The 21,293-nt window shown below is 34.1% G+C and overlaps 1 protein-coding gene across 1 annotated transcript; it reads left to right on the top strand.

Annotated features, from left to right (window-relative positions):
* Positions 1–17,347: 17,347 nt before the first annotated feature.
* Positions 17,348–21,293, top strand: LOC127802799 (uncharacterized). The gene is made up of 8 exons (XM_052338825.1): positions 17,348–17,492; positions 17,767–17,845; positions 18,365–18,560; positions 19,506–19,660; positions 19,914–20,057; positions 20,176–20,279; positions 20,433–20,586; positions 20,949–21,293. Exons 2-8 carry the CDS (start codon positions 17,777–17,779, stop codon positions 21,027–21,029), a joined length of 903 nt encoding a protein of 300 aa, XP_052194785.1. The 5' UTR covers positions 17,348–17,492; positions 17,767–17,776; the 3' UTR covers positions 21,030–21,293.

The raw sequence follows: 21,293 nt of genomic DNA, 5'->3' as shown, positions 1-21,293 counted from the left end.
GAAAAAATTTATGGGCCCCCGAAATGACAAAATTTATGGGCCTTGAGACAACCGCCTATGTGCCTCACTATAGGTCCGGCCCTGCTTGAAGCCAATTAGGAAGAGTGAAATACAAGGAAAAATCTTCTTCCTCTTCTTCTTCTTTTTTTTTTTTTTTTTTTTTTGTTTTTAGCGTTTTTGAGCCCATAAAAAAACACTGAAATCATGTCATGCATATATATCGTAATAAACGACTGTCCCAAATTAATGCCAAAAATTTCTTTATATCTTGTATAGGTTTCAATAATTAATTAGGGGTGTACAAAAAATAAAAAATAAAATCAAACTAGTCAAATAATAAATTTTGTTTTTTATAGATGATCATCGATCAGTGCTAATTTGGGTTGTTAGAGAAACTGACCATGGCAATTGGTTTAGGTTTCGTTTTCGATTTCATAGTTCAATGAATTGATATATAAAATCAATCATTAATACTCTCTAATTGAAACTTAAAAAATCCCTGCAATAACTATTTCTTGATGATTGTGGCGATTTGGACACATTAACGTATGGTTGTGTCTTTTAATTTAAACGTTATGTGTTTTATAGTTTTTGATATTTCATGAGATTGTTTTTTAATTTTGTTCATTGTGTATTAATTCTTAAACTTCATCAATAATTATGGTTCTTACAATCTTCAAACTATTAAGTTATAGTTTCGGTGATTAATTTGAAACATATAGTAATTTGATTATAATTTAAAAATAATCAAACCGCCATTAGTAATTTAGTTAAAAAATAATTCTGAGATTCTTTTGTGTGATAGGGTCTTTGCAAGAACCCTCGAATCGAGCCATTTTTTATTGTAATTAGATGCTAGAGAATAAGTTGTTACAAGATAGATAGTTATATATAAAAAAAATTAAACTCTCTTGATGAAACTTTCATAGTAGAAAAATTCTCAACTCTTAGTACATGCAATCGAACAAGAACTTATTGTTGGCATGTGATCTTTGGACTCAGGGCATATGATATCACGACCCATACTATATCTTGGGATTCGATAGGCAAAGATTTACAAAGGAGTTGTTTTCTCTATTATTTTTTTTTATGTCGATTAAAAAAAAAAACCAACAATATGCGAAACGGTCAATTTTTTCATTTTTTTTTTATTTGACACTAACCATTACACACCCCACCCCTATAATTAATTAAAATGATGAATTTGATATGTCACTTACTTGTTCACTCATTGTTGGCAACAGCTGGCTGAATCACCCAAATTAACCCAACATAGATCATGTTACAGGTTGAGGATTTTAGGGTATTGAATTGAACGAATATCACTCTCATGTTACCTGCATATCACAAGAAAGCATAAACTTTTCAAGTACAGCTCTTAATCTACGGAGAGAATATATATATATATATATTTTGTATACTGTTCAATTAGGGTATGATTCATTATTTCAGGCCCCAAACACATGTGGGAACAAACCTATGTCACCTTTATGGATGCCAAATATTGGATTAGTGGTTATAAAGGGCATAGGCCTGTCTAGGCAGCCACCTAGGTCATGCCCATTTCAAGCCACTAGAGGATCCATACTTATTTCAATTTTTAAATTTTAAATTAATTAAAAATAATAAATTAAAAAATTAAAGAGACGTCAGAGGGATCATGCCCATTTCAAACCATTATAAATTTTTAATTAATCTCAGTTTCCTACCTTTCTTTTATCAATAATTAATCTCATGAGCATCACTATAATTTTTAATTAATCTCAATATTTCACATTCCTTTATTAATAATCAATCATATTCCTATGCATCTAATAGTGGCACCCATCCCCTCACAATTATTTCATGTATTTTTAATTAATCTCAATCTCTTCCTTGTATGATTGTATCACAACTATTTTCATGCGTTTGACAGTGACCACAACTTGATTGTCTTCCTTAGTTCCTCTATTTCTCAATTTTTTATTCATCCATTATCATTGACATCTGACATCAATCTGTACAAGCGTAGGTTCTCAATCCAATCGATTTCACAAACTACGCCTTTTCTTAACGATTCTATGTTTGTCCACATCATCCCGTTGTGTAACTTATCAGGTATATCTTTTGATTTTTTTAATAACCCTTAAATTATCAATTAATTTTGTGTATATATTTCAATATTTGCGATCACTCTCTTATTAGTGAATTTACACTAATGGATTGGCGGTGGTGTCTATTGAAAAATATATGTTGGAACAAATTAATTATAATAGTTTAATTATTAACTTTTCATCTAAAAATGCTAAAAGAGTAAATTTAAAATGAAATATTATGAATTTTATATAATAAAAAAATTTATTCATATTATTTTATTTTTAAATATAGTTGTAAAGGGCCTCATAAAAAATTCGTTTAAGACTCTTAAAATCTCATATCGACCCTATGGTTATGGATTCTCGATTGTTATCATTCTCCTTATCAAACTTTACATTCAATACCCAATATCCGATTTGTACTCGTTAATTATTTTTAATTGAATAAATATTTTTTTTTTTGTAAAAAACATTACTTATATAAATAATTGGGTTATCAAGAAAATGACCGAATGCATTAAATAACAAAAATGTTCTCACCTAATTTGTCATTACTGCCATGAAGCAAGCCCGATCGGGTTTCATGAAGTCCAGACTTCTCGTGTCATTGGCACGTTGATCATCGACGATAAAATCTGATTGAATTTTATCATCGAATGAAATCTAATTTGATCATCGAACGAGATGACACTATGTTTTTTCTGTATATGTATGCGTGTTAGTTAATTAGGGCTAATGGGTTCAAGCTGCTGTCTCTACTGTGAAGATTTGCATTGCATGTTATTCCTCCCTTCCCCTATGTGAGGAAAAGGGTAGTCAGTGACATAAAAGGGGGAATGAATGACAAGCCAAAGTGTGAGAAGCCATTGAAAGGAGAACAGGAATAAGGGGTATAAAGGCTAGCTATAGCTAACTGGAACAAATGAATCTGCCTGGTACAATAATGCTTGCTGCTGGAAGCAACACCCACCCTTCTTCTTGGGAATATCTCTGCCATTCCATTCCAATCTCATATGCAGCAGCCTTAAGCTCCTTTGTCCTCTTCCTCCACCAGCGACACGACATCTCATGTACATGTGCTGCCGGTCGTCGATACCGAGAGCTAGAACTCATGTAGTCGACTTGCTATAGCGTTGCGAATGGTGGGAAGATTAATATATGTTATGCAGGCACATGTATGTAAATAGAGTGACAGAGGTGTACAAACAAATAGAGGGCTTATTTTCACTTCATTATTGGCAATTCACAAGCTAGAAATTACGAGAGACTTTTGGAAATAAATAAATTACACTAAGGGTAGGAGCTAGCTATAGAGAGACGTCCGGCAACAATGGAATTGTAGGGGGGTTGATGAGATGATTTTATTCATGCCGATCGGCGGCGGCGGCAACATTAACGGCGTGGACCTTGGCAATGTAAGCCGAAGCTTTCCGGTCGATGTCGGGCTCTGCAACCCAGCGGCCTCTGTCCTCGTCGCTGGGCCACACCTTGTAAGCCTTCACTGAGTTATCCCACGAGTCCTCTACCTTCCTCGACCTCTTGGCTGATGGCTTGAAGAAGCTGAGAAAAGCGAAGGTGTTGGGAGATGCCTTCTTGGGCTGCCTGTTGCTGTTGCTGTTGCCTCCCATGGCTGGCTGGCTGACGATGAAGATGAAGATGATGATCTCTCTTGCTTTGGAAGCAACTAGCTATCTAGCTTTGAGTCTTTAACTCTCTTGGGTTCCAATGGTAACGAGAGGCGAGGTTTACTTATAGGGGGGCTGTAAGGCTTAGCAGGTGCCCACCAGGGGGCCAGTTTCCTAGCTCATTCGTTGGGGTGATTCAAGGGGAAGAATCTAGCGAAATGAGGGCCGTTGGATTAAAGGGATTCAATTCGGATGGAGGTGATGGCTGATCAAATCAAATCAAAGCCACGGTAGTTGGTGAATGGGGGAAGCAATTGAAAAGCACATATCCTGTGCACCGTTGCTTTCGTATTTGACCCCTCCACTAGTATACCCTGCCTCGCGGCGACCAACTTTATTGTCATTTTCCCAACTCCCAAACACCACCGATCATCATAAGATGAATATTTTTCCTTCAGCTAATTCCGATGAGGGTTCTGTGTGAATGAATATTTGATGAAAATGCATCGAAGCTTTGGGTAAACTTGGCCGTAGGTTCCACTAGCTAGTTATTCCCCCTTTGGCATCCTCGCAAAGTAAAGGGGTTTTTCTTTCAAATGATGATTTTGATTCTATTAGTGTACTTAAAAACTGTTAAAAAAGTGAGTGTTCAATTAGCATTTTCTTTTTCTTATATGTCACTAGAAATTATTAAAACGATCATTTATTAATATTCTTTTATTGCACAAGATACACTACACAAGACTCTTAGTGAGCTTTTAATTTATTGAATGATGCAATTAAATTTTTTGTTACATTTAACATAAAGTGTTATCTGTTAGCTTTTTTCACATTCACGTAGACACAAAAGATACAATTTTTGTTTCGTAAAGAGCTGCTCGTGAGAAAACTAAAGAATGACATCTTAATATTTATAAATTACAATGCTCTTCAAGTTATGAAAAAAAAAAAGACTAATATTATGTGCTCACCAAATGCTCTTTTGATTTATACATGCAAACTAACACATAATGGTAAATAAGATTAGATTTGAATGGGTTTATATTATATGATAGACCCGACCAAACAACATGTCTTGGTCGAGTTTCCATTCTCTTCTACCCCTATTTCATGCAAAAAGAGGAAGCTTGACGGGTGAAGAACCCCACCAAAACAAACCTTTAGGACTCTTTTGAACAGGTTTAGGTACAAGCACTGGCTGTTTGGTACATCTTCGACCTAATTAAGAATATTGAGCTTTCTGTCAACTTGCATGAATTTCTTTCTCTTCCAATGCCCTAAAGTAAGCTGAGAGAATCAGATTACTATCCACTTTCTGTGCAAGAAAATTGCAAGAAACCCTAAACCTTCGCCTCCCTACCAACATTGCGTGCAAACTGTGTGGCAAACCATGTTTTAATGCACTATGAAACGAGAAAAGGCAAGACAGAACCTCATAACAAAGTGACATATTTTTACTTGGTCAAAATCCCATCTTATGACCCTCTCCCAAACCCTTTTTTTTTTTTTTATAAATAGATGAAGATTTCATTAATTAAATAAAAGAAAGTCATTCTTGTTTGGAGGAAGTTTACAGCCGTTCAGTAACATCTCTGGCTATTTTACATCCTTTGGTTTGTATGTATTTAAACCACTTATCTGCTGAACATGTTTAAAATGGGCATTCCATTCCACTTCTGTTACAACCCTTCTTTTATGTATATAAAAGATATTATCTTTCTGGTAATATCTCAAATTTTGGTCGAAGTACCTACAGTTGATTCCTGATGAGATTAGAATATGCTAAAGCCCCAATGAACCATTCTAATGGGAAAATATTTCTGCTAAGCAATGATTCATTCTACCTGGCTCATACATTTCTACGCCATGCATTCCCAAATAAACATCTACTGCCAGAGAAAAAGCTGTATGCCCCTAAAAGATGCGACTCTGGATAACATGAAACTTGTATCGGAGTGGACTCTCTCCATTATTGCCAACAAAGTTCTACATGTGTCCAAATTTTTAAACGGGTTTTTGTGTCTTCAATTTATAGCAGTTTTTTTTTCTCTATATTAGACAATTTACGGAATTTATAAGCACCAAAAACTATAAAAAAATGCGCAAACACACAACAAATACTTGTTGGGGGTTTTTTCAGGATATGGTGAAAAAAATTGGGGATATGTTTTTATTCCAACGTTTTGAATAAATGCTAAGAAAACTTATTTTTTGTAATAGTAGCTTTGCCATCAAGAAAAGAGTTGTATAGTTAGCCTACTTATAAAGTCACATAAATATCATGAATTTAGGAATATATTCCCACGAAGGTTAAAATCACAATCATAACAACTGTACTTTGAATATTTGAGTCAAAAACACGAATCAAACACATATAGCATAAATGCATTATTGAAATAATTATCTCGAGCTAGCCTCACAAAGTGTAACTTCATCAATGGAGCAAGATTTGAAGTGTTAACTTTTTTCCTTTTTTTGTTAAAAAGAATTTAAGCTATCCAAGTAGCAACTTTCCTTTGGCTAAAATGGACAATACAAAAGGGTATTGGAAACTAATTAATAAGTAAACACATAATTAAGTTGTGTGGGGCGGAGGGCTAGTTTTGACTGGATTCTGGGATTCTCCTCCTGTACAAGAGGATGATTTCAAGGGCTCTTGTTTGTTTAGTGGGCTTGAATTCAAATTAATTAACAATTGCAAGCTAGATTCTTTTCTCAATTTGAGGAGCAAAAGAGCGGTGGTTGAGCTAATTAGTCGCCAATCCCTGCTATTCATTCAATGTGGAAGCCACTGTCAATGATACCAAGTCTAGGGCTGTCAATGGGCGGACCCGACCCGGACCCGCAAAGTCCAGATCCAATACACACCCTAAACGAAGAAAAATACAAAATCACACAGAACGCATATTAGAAGAATAAGGAATGGTTTGCGAGTGTAGATATACGGACCAAATGAGGGAGGGTTCAGATCCAAGGAGAATGGAGATGGCAGAGCGGTGCAGTGCTGGAGATGGAGCCGTCGGGATGAGCGAAGAACGGAGAGGAGGAAGATGGTCGGCGAACACGGAGATGGACGCGTCGGGCTGATCGGAGAACGGAGAGGAGAAAGATCGTCGGCGAACACGAAGATGGACGCGTCGGGTTGATCGGAGAACGGAGAAGTGTGGGATATGGTCTGCAGTGGCCCAAGTCGGTCTGCCGTGGCGGTGGCTGGAAACCCTAGTCCCCCTCTCTGCAATTTGAGAGAGATAGAGAGTGAGCCTCTTGACTGGAGACTGGTGAGTGCCTCATGGGTCTGGGCATCTGTTAACCCATCGGGTCTCCCGTTTCATTTAATAAACGGGTCCATTGAATTCGAGCCGGGTTTATTGTAAATAGGTTTGAATTTTATGAGTTTAGACCAGCCTAGACCATATCCAGATCCAATCCATGTTAATCTCCATTGATTTATATTTTATATTAAAGTTTTATTTAGATACTTAAATTTAATATTTTTACCAAAACTTTACTTTAATGTCTTATGATTTGTTGTTTCTTATAGAGATTTTTTAATTTTTTTTACATTGGGTGATCGAATTTTTAACTCAATTAATTTTTATAAATTAGTCAAAACTCCATCATAAAACAAACAAAGTTCAACAACAATCACAAAAAAAAGACATGTTGTGTGATACGACTTAGCCACACAACATGGTGGACAAAGCATTGAATTAATCACCTATTATGCATAGAATCATAAAGATCCAACCTCACAATTTGGAATTCTAATAATACAACTAAAAAATGAATTATGCATGCGATCAACGATACTTGCAATAAAAATTAACTTAGATAACTTTAACTATAACACGAGGCTCGTTAACCTCATAAATTATACTTGGGGTATAACGAATAAGATTAAGTGATATTGTTCTCGTAAAGTTTACTTTTTTTATATAAATATAAGGGTATCTTTTAAAATTTAGACTTATTCTTTTAGGGTTTTTAAAGGTGGGGAGCTAATTTTTTATTAAAATATCCTTAATTTCTTGGTTGACAAGCAAGTTAGATATTTCTCCACTAAAACCTATTTAATTATATATAATTAATTAACAAGCATTAGAGTGCAAGAATATGTTGCCTAACTACTGTAATTCACCAGAAAAAAAGGGGGGCTGATGATAAATAAATCAAGATTCCTATTCCATTCAAGGCAGCATCTATTATATTAGTTGAGATAAAATGAATGAAAAAAGAAAAAAAGTATTTACACAACCAATAGGGTGAAGTAGATAGATATCATCTTGTCTGTCAGTCTGTGTGTGTGATTGTCATGGATGGAAATATTGAAATGGTATTGTTTTAGTGTTTTTTGAAATATTTTTTTATCCCAAAACTCTAAAAAAGATCTTTATTTAAACCTTTTTATTTTTTATTTGGGACAGGCCAACCTCTAGTTATATATTATTATTATTGTCGATAAATATCATTGAGTATTGCTATCTGGGTGTGTATTAAAAAAATTTACTGAACAATTAAGTGCAATAGTCTACAAATCTTATATGCACATCAGTACTATAATATCGAATAAATATTATTCCAAAACAATTCTCATCCTTTGAGGAGGTGTCCACATCAAACATCAATTATGAGACCTAAACGAAGATACAGTACCGAGCTACATTCAAGGTGGAGTAGCCGACAGTGAAGAATGGGGAGAGATTGGAACCATCAGTTTCCAGAGGCGGCACATGGAAGATCCATGGAGAAGGATCTGAAACAAAAGGAAGAAAAGGAAAACTTTACAAGTTTGGATGGCCATCGACCCTTCAATACAGCTAGATAGGGTTAAAATTAAGGCAACTACAAATAAAACTCTCAACAGTAGTACTGATATTTTTTGCTTCAATTCGTTGAAAATTGAAGCCAATTAGGAAGAGTGAAATACAAGGAAGAATCTGCATATTTATATGCAAAATGTTAATTCACCTCAGCTAGGGTCGTCCTCTTCTTCGTCTTCTTTTCTTTTTGGCTTTTTCAGCGTTTTTGAACCCTTAAAAAAACACTGAAATGGTGTCCCATACTTACTTTTACTAGGGTGTCCTGCAAATGTCGTAATAAACGACTGTCCCAAATTAATGCCAAAAATTTCTTTATATATAGGTTTTAATAATTAATTAGGGGTGTACAAAAAATAAAAAATAAAATAAAACTAGCCGAAAAATCCAAATAATAATTTTTTTTTTCTCTAGATGACCGCCAGTCAATGGTAATTTGGGTTGTTGGAGAAACTGATAATTGCAATAGGTTTAGCTAGGTTTCATTTTATTTTTGTTCTTATTTTTTTTATTTGACACTAACCACATTACACACCCTTATAATTAATTAAAATGGAATTTGATATGTCACTTGTTCACTCAATGTTGGCAACAGCTGGCTGAAACTACTACATAATTCCTAATCACCCAAACTAACCCAACATAGAGCATGTTAAAGGTTGGGGATTTTAGGGTATTGAATTGACAAATATCACTCTCATGTTACCTGGATAACACAAGAGAAAGCCCTGCTGCACTGGGTACATTGGTTCTGAGCATAAACTACTTTTAAAGTACTGCTCTTAATCTACGGAGAGAATATATATTTTGTGTGTTGTTCAATTATAGTATGAATCATTCATTAATTATTTCAGGCCCAAACACATGTGCGAACAAACCTATGTCACCTTTATGGATGCCAAATATTGGATAGTGGTTATGGATTCTCATTGTTATCTTTCTCCTATTCGTCATTTTTGTTACCGTTATCAAACTCCACATTCAATACCCAATATCTGATTTGTTCTTATTAATTGTTTTTAATTAAATATATATAATTTTTTTGTAAAAATTAATACTACTTATACAAACAACTGGGTTGCCGAGATAATGATCAAATGTGCCAAATGACAAAAATGTCATCACCTAATTTATCGTTATTGCCTCTGGATGAAGCCCCATATCCAACTTCATGAAGTCTGGATTTCTTCAATCTGTAATGTCTTGATGATTGATGATGAAGTTAGATTTGATTATCAGATTTGTTAATCTGTCGGTACACATAGCATACAGTACTTTTCTTATATATATATATATATATGTATGTATGTGTGCTAGTTAATTAGGGTTAATGGGTTCAAGCTGCAGTCTCTACTGTGAAGATTTGCATTGCATGTTATTCCTCCCTTCCCCTATCTGAGGAAAAGGGTAGTGAGTGACATAGAAGGGGGAATGAATGACAAGCCAAAGTGTGAGAAGCCATTGAAAGGAGAACAGGAAAGGGGTATAAAGGCTAGCTATAGCTAACTGGAACAAATGAATGTGCCTGGTACAGTAATGCTTGCTGCTGGAAGCAACACCCACCCTTCTTCTTGGGAATATCTCTGCCATTCCATTCCAATCTCAGATGCAGCAGCCTTAAGCTCCTTTGTCCTCTTCCTCCACCAGCGACAAGACTTCTCATGTACACGTGCTGCCGGTCGTGGATGCCGAGAGCTAGAACTCATGTAGTCGACTTGCTATAGCGTTGCGAATGGTGGGAAGATTAATATGCAGGCACATGTATGTAAATAGAGTGACAGAGGTGTACAAACAAATAGAGGGCTTATTTTCACTTCATTATTGGCAATTCACAAGCTAGAAATTACAAGAGACTTTTGGAAATAATAAATTACACTAAGGGTAGGAGCTAGCTATAGAGAGACGTACGGCAACAATGGAATTGTAGGGGGGTTGATGAGATGATTTTATTCATTGCCGTTCGGCGGCGGCGGCAACATTAACGGCGTGGACCTTGGCAATGTAAGCCGAAGCTTTCCGGTCGATGTCGGGCTCTGCAACCCAGCGGCCTCTGTCCTCGTCGCTGGGCCACACCTTGTAAGCCTTCACTGAGTTATCCGGCCACGAGTCCTCTACCTTCCTCGACCTCTTGGCTGATGGCTTGAAGAAGCTGAGAAAAGCGAAGGTGTTGGGAGATGCCTTCTTGGGCTGCCTGTTGCTGTTGCTGTTGCCTCCCATGGCTGGCTGGCTGACGATGAAGATGAAGATGAAGATGATGATGATCTCTCTTGCTTTGGAAGCAACTAGCTATCTAGCTTTGAGTCTCTAACTCTCTTGGGTTCCAATGGTAACGAGGCGAGGTTTATTTATAGGGGGCCTGTAAGGCATAGCAGGTGCCCACCAGGGGGCCAGTTTCCTAGCTCATCGTTGGGGTGATTCAAGGGGGGAGAATCTAGCGAAATGAGGGCCGTTGGATTAAAGGAATTCAATTCGGATGGACGTGATGGCTGATCAAATCAAATCAAAGCCACGGTAGTTGGTGAATGGGGGAAACAATTGAAAAGCACATAGCTTGTGCACCGTTGCTTTCGTATTTGACCCCTCCACTACTATACCCTGCCTCGCGGCGACCAACTTTCTTGTCATTTTCCCAACTCCCACCGATCATCATAAGATGAATATTTTTCCTTCAGCAAACTCCGATGAGGGTTCTATGTGAATGAATATTTGATGAAAATGCATCGAAGCTTTGGGTAAACTTGGCCGTAGGTTCCACTAACTAGTTATTCCCCCTTTGGCATCCACGCAAAGTAAAGGGGTTTTTCTTTCAAATGATGATTTTGATTCTATTAACATCCATTAGTGTACTTAAAAACTGTTAAAAAAGTGAGTGTTCAATTAGCATTTTCTTTTTCTTATGTCACTAGAAATTATTACAATGATCATTTATTAATATTCTTTTATTACACAAGATATACTATACAAGGCTCTTAAATCAACTTTCAATTCATTAAATAATGCAATTAAAGTTTTTGTTACATTTAACATAAAGTATTACGTGCTAGTTTTTTTTTACATTTACGTAAACACGAAAAATATAATTTTTATTTCGTAAAAAGTTGTTTATGAAAAAAAAATAAAGAATAATATCTTAATATTTATAAATTACAACGCTCTTCAAGTTTCATAGATGAACTAATATTATGTGCCCCCAAAATGCTCTTTTGATTTATACATGCAAACAAACACATAATAGTAAATAAGATTAGATTTGAATGGGTTTATCTTATATGATAGACCTACCAAACAACATCTCTTGGTCGAGTTTCCATTCTCTTCTCAAAAAGAGAAAGCTTGAGGGTGAAGAACCCGACCAAAACAAACCTTTAGAAAAACAGGTTTCGGTACAAGCACTGGCTGTTTGGTACATCTTTGACCAAATTAAGAATATTGAGCTTCCTGTCAACTTTCCATGCATTTCTTTCTCTTCCAATGCCCTAAAGTAAGCTGAGAAAATCAGATTACTTTCCACTTTCTGTGCAAGAAACCCTAAACGTTCGCCTCCCTACCAACATTGCGTGCAAGCTGTGTAGCTTTTGGGATTCTCAGAACACTTAGTAACAGCCAGAGTTGGCATTGCTTTTGGGAATCTCAAAACACCTAGCTAGTAACAGCCAGAGTCGGCATTTCCAACTTGTACTTCAATCCACGGAAACTAAATTATTCCCATATATCTTTGCTTTAGGAAGCATCCTACTAATTAATCAAGTAATTAATTATATGTTTTCTGGCTGTAATCATGTTGCATTAGTTTAATGTGTCTCTCTGAATGTATATATATATGCGCCCTTTATTAAGGGTATCTTTGTTAGGCTGCCAATCTGTTCAATGGAAATCGACCTCTGTTGCTATTAATTATTAATAGCAAGTTAATGATTAATTAAGTGTATCTTGTGAATCTCTCTCTCAGACGGCTTTGTCTCTGTGGCTTCTTAATTAATGGGGTTTATTTGCTTAATTGCAGTCTCCTAATTAGTATCTCTCTTTAGTTAGTGAGTGAGTGAGTGAGGTGTTTGCATTTGTTTGGGAAGTGCTTTAAGGCTTTAAAGAACAATAGTAATAAATATGCTTTATTTAAAAATTAAAAAAAAATCACACATATACCGATATGTCACATTAAATTAGAATTAAAGGATTTAAGAAAAATACAATGACTAGATTATGTGCCCATTTGAGCGTGAAGTAATATGAGTTTGATTATTATTTTCTTAAAAATTTATACTTTACTTGGTCATTACTATTTAGAAGACTCTCGCAGGCCTCTCAAATTCAGAAGCCTCTCTCCCAACCGCCTTCCAAAAAACTATAAATCTCAAAATACTTGATTTTTAAACACCACTCACCTCTAATATGCTTGCTTACAAATCTAAAAGACATTCGAAAGGCCCACCAAAAATACAACTTTTTTGGTATCCTTTTTTTTATAAATAAAAGAATTGTTCTAGTTGAAAAGTACGTTCAAAACCATACCACAACTATAATTCTACTTGTTTTTTATATTTTACATACTCATTTGGAGATTGACTACTGACTTAAATATCGAAGGGTCTGCACAGAACATGATTCACCTACACCCCTAATCAATTTTTTCCTTACAAGTCACCAGTAGACTAATCACTCGCAAGTCCATCGAGACACACTCCCGCACACGCACGCGCGCGCGCGCACACACACACAACAACAACAACAACAAAAAGAATTATTGTTGTATTTGAATAACAATAATTTTATTTATTTTTAAATATATCCAACACTTAATTGAAGTATTCACACCAACTCAACTCCATTCCTAGATCGGTTGAAGAATGAATTGGGATTGTGGGTGGAAACAAAAGCAATTTGGTTGTGCTTCACCTCATCATATGGGTTCACTTATCACTTGTTAATTACTGGATTAGAGTGAATCTTACTTTAATTTGGTTTGGAATGATTTGATTAATTAATTAATACAAAGAGTCACATTCTTCCTATTTTACAACACCTTTGGAATAAAGAAAAAACACAGAATATATACATAGAAATTAAGCTCCATTGCTAGAGCACATCCATATATGTAGTCGATGGCTACAAGCAACACTACAAAGGTCGTAGATTTTTTCTTAGTTTTGGGTGTTTATTTAATATAGCATCTTTGGAGAAAGAAATGCAGGATTATGCCCATGAGAGTTAATTAATTAACATGATTAACATGCATGCACCTAGCTAATTAATTAATTCATTAATTTTTAAGATTATTGTACTATGGCCAGCTTGATTAATAATTCTCGTAAACTAGTAAATAGTTCTCACGATGGTTATTGATTCTTAGAGGAAAAAAATCATAAGTCCACGACAATTTATATTTAAATTAAGACCTAAGTTAGATAAAGTGTAAAGAATTAGTTCTAGTCTAAAACATGACCAGAGGCTACTCAAGAGTCAATAAGGGTCAAGCCTAAGCTTGTAGTTTATTTGCCTAGTTCATCTAATTAAATAATTAAATCTAACCATCTATGTGATATCATCTTGCCCAATATTCACCCTTGAGTTTCTCATATAATCGCATAGAAACTCACTAGTCAAGTACAATATTTATTATGCATTTATTATATTAATATTATATTATTTCTAATTATAGTGATTAAGTTGAGCATAAGAAGATCTACTTGAAATGTACCCTATCTTTTTTACCAAAAGAGCCACAAATTTAGGCTCGAAAATTACTAACATTATCTCAAAACAAATAAAAATTTGAAGAAAACACGATTATACCACGGATCAAATAACATTTCTAATAAAGTATCATTTTTTAGATTGATTCTTGGTTAGTTGTCCTGATCTAATGATCATTCACAAACATATCAAGTTTTTTTGTTTAACATCTCTCAATATATATTTTGAACTTTTTGTAGTGGTGATTGAAAGGAAGTTCTTTTTTAATCCAAAAAAAAAAAAGGAAATACTTTTAGGTGGTACCCATAGTACTATTGTTTAGATTAATCACTTTATTGAATCTCCAAAATTATGAAATATTAAATAGATTTAACTTTTTAATTATATTTTTGAAATTATTTTGTCATTAGTTGAAATTTTGAAATTATTTATGAGGTCATTTATTTAAATAATTTTATCTCTATTAATCGCTCGAGTAAAAACAATGATTTTATTAGCTAGAAATGTCGTTGTCAAGTTGGTTAAACTCTACAAGAAAAAAGAAAATTCAAAAAGCATAGGACAATCTCCACAAATACTTTGATATTTAAGATAGACACTAAATACTTGAATATCGTATTAAAACTAATATTAGAGACATTTTTTTTTTGAAATAAGGGTTTATATATTTATAGAAGAGTACAGAGTTTTCCCAAATTCCCTAGTATTAGAGTTCTTTCAAATAATGTTTATTCTAATATTTCAAGATTATTAAGATTGAGATTTCTATATATAATATTTATTTTTTTCGCATAACTCTTTAAGGGATTTTGTTTGCACTTTATTCATGACCCTATCCCCAATTAAGGGGAATTTTATATGTTTTTAGACCAAAAAATTATTTTAAACTTCTTTGATCTTTTAATAGAATTTTGCTAATGACACATCAATTTCTATTAAGAAAAGCGTAAATTCATTCCACTTATCAATAATTACATCACAAAATTTGGTTGATAGATTCATAAATTAATTAAAATAATATTTTTTTAAAAACTCTAAATCATAAACTCCTAAATTTTTAGTTAAAGCCTTTGCTTTTTAAATGCATATTTACTTCGGCCCACCAACTAATGGGCCTTGCGCCCTGCTGGCATGTGCCCGAGCCCAATTTCTAAAACCAGCCCAGTCAAGTGTTTTTACTTTTGTGGATATGTCGTCGCCCCGGCACGTGATGAGGAGAAATATAATTTTTTTTATATAAAAGTTAATTACTATATTTTTTTAAAATGTTATATATTTTTATTTGTAGTAACGTGTATGATAAAATATATTTATTACTAATTAATAAAAATATTTTGAAGTTAATATAAATATTAAGAAACAAATACACATTTGATATGGCATTAGTACGATGAATAAAATTTTGATTAAATTAAAATAATTAAATTAAATCAATGAAATTTTTCAATTCTATTTATAAACTAGTTTGATTCAATTTCTAAATTTAAATATCTCGATTATGTCAATTCAATTCGATTTCTTTATTAAAAAAACTAAAATAATCAAATTGACCGAAAACTGCTCACAAAGATTAATTGAGTAAAAGTTATTTTTAATCAAATAATATTTTTTTTACTCTAATAACACTTATTTTTACTCGAGTAACAAATTATTTTAATTGAGTAATATTTTAAAATTAAAATTTACTAATAAGGATTAATCGAATGAAAATTATTATTAATTAAGTAATATTATTTTTACTCAATTAACGCAATTTTGTTCGATTTTTTTGGTTTTTTAGTTTTTTGATTTGACCAACTATTTGATCAAATTCGAATTGATTTTTAAAAAATGTTCGGTCTATTTGATTTGACCAATTGCTAAACTAACTGAATGGCTCACCACTAGGCACGAGATTATGGCCGGCCCAATCTCAATTATTTTACTTTGAAGATCACTTGAATCAACTTGTGAACACAATGAAAAGAGAATCTAAGTTACACAAAAGCGAATAAATGGGTATTCTTTTTTAAAAAAAAAAGTATAAATAGTGTTGAAACGGGAAATGTTTCTCGTTTCAAAAATGATTTGAAAATATCGTAACGATACCTCCAAACCATTTTTGTGCTTTATTGAAGTGAACTAAATGAGAACTCTCTAGAACCACCCTCTAATGTTTAACTAAAACAAAAGAAAAGGGAAATATGTATGGTATAGATTTTAGAGAGAAAGTGCAAGAATTAATTAACTCATAAATAATCAAAATGAATAGAATGTTTGCAAGATTATATATATATTTTTTTTATACATTTCATAAGTTGATTATATAAGTGAGCAATATTTTGGTTAAATCGAAATAAACGAATCAAATCAATTTAAATTGGCAATTCAATTTATATTTTGATTCGGTTCAATTTTTAAATTTGAGTATTTTGTGTATTTCGGTTCAATTTAATCTCTATATTGAAAAAATTAAAATAATTGAACCAATTAAAATGTTAAAAAAATATAGTTTTGGACCAAATTTTTTATTTTTTTCAATATTTTTTCAATTATTCAGTTTGTTCATATTAAGCATTTATTTGGTCAATTTAATTCGATTATGAGAAAAAAAGTCCACTATTTTCAATTTGAATAATTCGGTCTATTCAATAACTACTGACTGAATATTCTCGCCTAGTTAATGATCTTTGTTTTATAAAATTACCCCTCATATTTTGTCGTTTAACATATTTATCCAAATAACAACATTGCCAACCCTTATCTATATCCTCATTAATATTATTTTAAGATAAGAGAATTTAGTTATCTTTATTTTATACCAAACCGACCATATATTCATCATCTCGTCCAAATGACTACAAAGACTAATGTATACAAATGTGATAGAACGTTAACACTTATATGAATGTATCTATTTTGATACGTGACACATAACGTGAATAACTAATTAGTAGTATTTGAATAGATTAACTAATTTATTATCCTCCCTCAATAACTAAAAGGTATGACGTTTGATCTTTAATATATAAAAATATTAAAAATTTAAATCTCAATTATTAAAAATTATTCTTTTATCTAATTATTTTTTTAAAAAAAGGTCTGAGTTAAAATATTAATTTTATTTATTAGACGTGGAATAATGAATTTGTAAGCTAAGATGAGGCATATATGGTTGGCTTTGTCGGGCCGTTCAGGCTTTGGACGAGATTGAATCATTTGACGATCGAGAGAAGATCGGAGGACGACGGCCGACGGATCAAAGCTGGTTTCTACGTCATCGGCAAAATTTTCTTCTAAATCTGGTAGCTTTCATCAACGTATATACATATATATGCTGAATTAGTATATGTTAAGTTAGGTCCTGCGTGTGTATCGGATTTGATTCAGAAACCCTAGAAAAACCTTATGCTATTGGAATTACGTCGTAGTGGAGCTACAATTGAACCGTCTCCCTTTCGCATAGGGAGATGAATTCGTTAAAATTCCGGATGCTTGTGGTTTTCACTGTTGAATTTTTCGCGACTTCCCGACGGATTTGTTGCCGACTTTAATGTTTGGTTTATGGGGGTTTCTTAGGGCCTTCAGGATGGAGCACGGATGGCATAATGGCAGGCAGGAATCACGATCTAGAGACAAAGAGCAACGAGAGGTGGAGGTAAATATCCTTTGTAGGGATCTCCAACCGGCTTGTTCTCGCTACTAGTTTATGATTTTTTTTATTTTTTATTTCTTTACAAGTCTTTGTCGCCAGTATTAAGTTCAAACTGGTTTGTGGGGAGACACCAAGTTTAGCACACTAATATAAATAGAATGTCATGCAGTGTTAACTGACTATTTCTGCTGATACATAAATTGTTTTTAGTTTCATGAACTGCAATTGCTTGTACCCCCACTAGGTGCACACCAGATAAAAAGGGCCTTAAGGGACTTAGCCATCTATGCTTTGTTTGATGTTTCTTCTCTTATAGATTTAAAAATTTGAGGCTCTTCAATTGGATAATAATACCGTCAATTCAGTATTCATGTTCCTTACTGGATACCCAAAGAGCTTAGGTTGCACTCCACCAATAAACAGGCTCAAGTTCAACACAAAGCTACCCATAAAGCATGAAGAGCATGTGCAGGAATAGTTTCCCAATATGTTGACATTCTTATTTTACATTTAATGTTACAGGCCTATGATAAGGCTGTTCTTGAGGATCTTGCAGAGGATTTCCGTCTGCCAATTAACCACAGGCCAACAGAAAATGTAGATCTAGATAATGTGGAACAAGCATCTTTGGATACACAGTTGACATCATCTAACATTGGCTTTAGACTTCTCCAGAAGATGGGGTGGAAAGGGAAAGGTCTTGGAAAGGATGAACAAGGTACGTGTCCTGGGGTACTGCTATTGATAGAATAACATATCAGCCATAGTGTTTTTAGCTGTTTACAGCCTCTAGATTGCTGTATCTTTTAAAATATGTGCATATTTCATTTACATTTGTTGGAGATTGCAATTGTTTTTTGTTTGTCATATTGTCAATCTCTTTTAAAATGAAGGAACCAAATAGAGCAAAATTATTTTGTTCAATTTTTCAATTGAAGTCCATTTGTGTAGCATTAGTTATTGTTTCAAAGTTTTTCTGTGCTTTTCTCACTGGATATTCGTATTACCATGATCTAGACCTATTTTTTTCTTTTAGCCATAAAATTAGGATGGAAGCATGAAGGTCTGAGCAATATTTTTTTTTTTCTGTTAATTTGTTGCTATATAGCCTCTACTCCACAAATGAGCTATATAAAAGAAGGAATCCACTGTTTGGCTCTTTTATAAACTTAATAGTATGAATCTTGATGTTCTCAAGCTTTGTTGCTAATGGAGAAGGTCCAAACTTAAAATATCTTGGATTTGTGAATGAACCTGTATAATTTTCAATAATCCTAGCTAAGCTTGTGAAGGGAATTGGTTTTGGTTGATCCATTTACTTTAATATGAATTGCAAATTAGACACTTCTGTACGATAGATATCAAAAGAAGTTAACTTTATTGATCTCCTGTGAGTTTTCACTTTTCTTTTTGTATTTCTGCCTGTTAGTTGGGTTTTGGCTTTTCTTTCTTTCTTGTTTTTTTTGAGTGGGGGCTGGGGTGTGGAGGTTCTGTTTATCAAGAAATTACATGTTGAGGATTTTTATTCGTTGCTTTTGATTGTCATAAAATATTGGCCAGTTGCTTTAGGGTCCTATTGATTTTATTTTTCTTGGTGTTTTGACTTTGCCGCTCACCTTTTTCATTCCTTGCATTGACCTTTGCTTTTATGAATCATGTGAAGGAATAATTGAGCCAATAAAATCCGGTATAAGAGATTCAAAATTAGGGATTGGAAAACAGGAGGAAGATGATTTTTTTACTGCAGAAGAAAATATCCAGCGGAAAAAACTTGATATTGAAGTAGAGGAGACAGAAGAAATTGCAAAAAAGCGGGAGGTATGACTTTAATTTTAAGAGCAGTGTGCAGAACCATGCATGATAAATGATTATATAATTTGAGGTTAATGCTTTACTTTCTCTGAAACCTATATATAATAGCAGAAGGCAGCATATAGCTTATATGTGTGTCTTTTGATGGGAATGATATATCATAAGGGAACATCAACTTTGGAAGGTCTTGAGAATTTCGTGCAGTTTTTATTACCTGGTGGCTTCTACTGCCTGCTTCCTGCACATTATGAAAATCCAGGTTATGGCAGAACGTGAGCAAAAAATTCAGACCGAGGTGAAAGAAATTCGTAAGGTCTTTTATTGTGACCTCTGCAACAAGCAGTACAAGTTGGCTATGGAGTTTGAGGCTCATCTAAGTTCCTATGACCACAATCACAGAAAGGTAAGGTGCCTTCTTGGAGCAGAAAATTTGAGCTTTGGTTTACTGCACTTGGCATGTATTTTATAGAATACTTTCACCTGTTCTTGCCAAGTAACTTTGCTTGGTATGAGCTTTGCAGCGTTTTAAAGAAATGAGAGAAATGCATGGAAGCAGCGGTCGTGATGACAGGCAGAAACGAGAACAACAACGCCAGGAGAGGGAGATGGCTAAGTTTGCTCAGATGTACCTATTTGTTCTGAACAAAATATTGTTCTAAATTTTGGTTTATGGTTTAAAATCTGTGTATTATTCGTTTTAGTTTTCTGTCAGATTTGATTTAAGCAGCAACATTTATCATTTTTTCTGTTAACTTCTGTATTGGTTAATGCAAATTAGTGCCGATGCCCGCAAACAACAGCAGCAGCAGCAAGATCAAGAAGAGCAATCTGCTGTGGTTTCCTCCTCAACGAGAAGTGCCACTGCACTTGCTGATCAAGATCAGCGGAAGGCGTTAAAGTTCGGTTTCTCATCAAAAGGTGGCACATCCAAGGTACTCACAAGATATACATGCTCTTTTTATTTACATGGTATATGATCGGCCAAAATGGTAATCCTTTGATCAATTCAGTTGGGCTTTGCTTTTAGTTTTAACAATGGTCGTGCCGGTAGGGAACTGATTGGGTATATAGGTGTACAATCGAGGGAGAACGAAATAACGAGGGTAAAACTATTTTGGATTTTGCCATCATGGCATTGGACCCTCATTGTAGCCAAACACTAGATTTAAGGGACAGGATAAGCACTTGATCACGTATAAAAATGGTTGATATTAAGTAGGAAGCATGCTAGTATTAGATACCATTGATGGATACCTTTTCGACACTAACTGGTCTCTTCTGCTTGTTCGAATAGACCTCATTTGCGAGTGCTGCCAAAAAGAAGCCCAAAGCAGCTGTAGCCTCAGTTTTCAGCAACGATAGCGACGAGGAATAGAAAAGATCGGCCCCATTTGCTGGGAATCAATCAAATTTATGAATAGGAGAAAGTGTCATTTACTTTCAACAAGAAGATAAAGTGTCGCTCACTTCATTACAAGTACAAGTGTTGTTGCTTCCCCCTCCCCCACTTTCTTGTTTTTAATCTTCAAACTCGAGCACTGGCTGTTGTTGTACACGCTGGAATTTGGGATTTCTTTTGACATGTTAACATTGTAGTTGAGCTTTAATTATTTCTGCCAGAGGTTACAGTTTGCTCTTA

This window comes from Diospyros lotus, chromosome 5, assembly GCF_014633365.1.
Source record: "Diospyros lotus cultivar Yz01 chromosome 5, ASM1463336v1, whole genome shotgun sequence".
NCBI classification, from domain to species: Eukaryota; Viridiplantae; Streptophyta; class Magnoliopsida; order Ericales; family Ebenaceae; genus Diospyros; species Diospyros lotus.
Note: the sequence above shows the minus strand (reverse complement) of the source record. Positions and strands in the feature narration are given on the sequence as shown.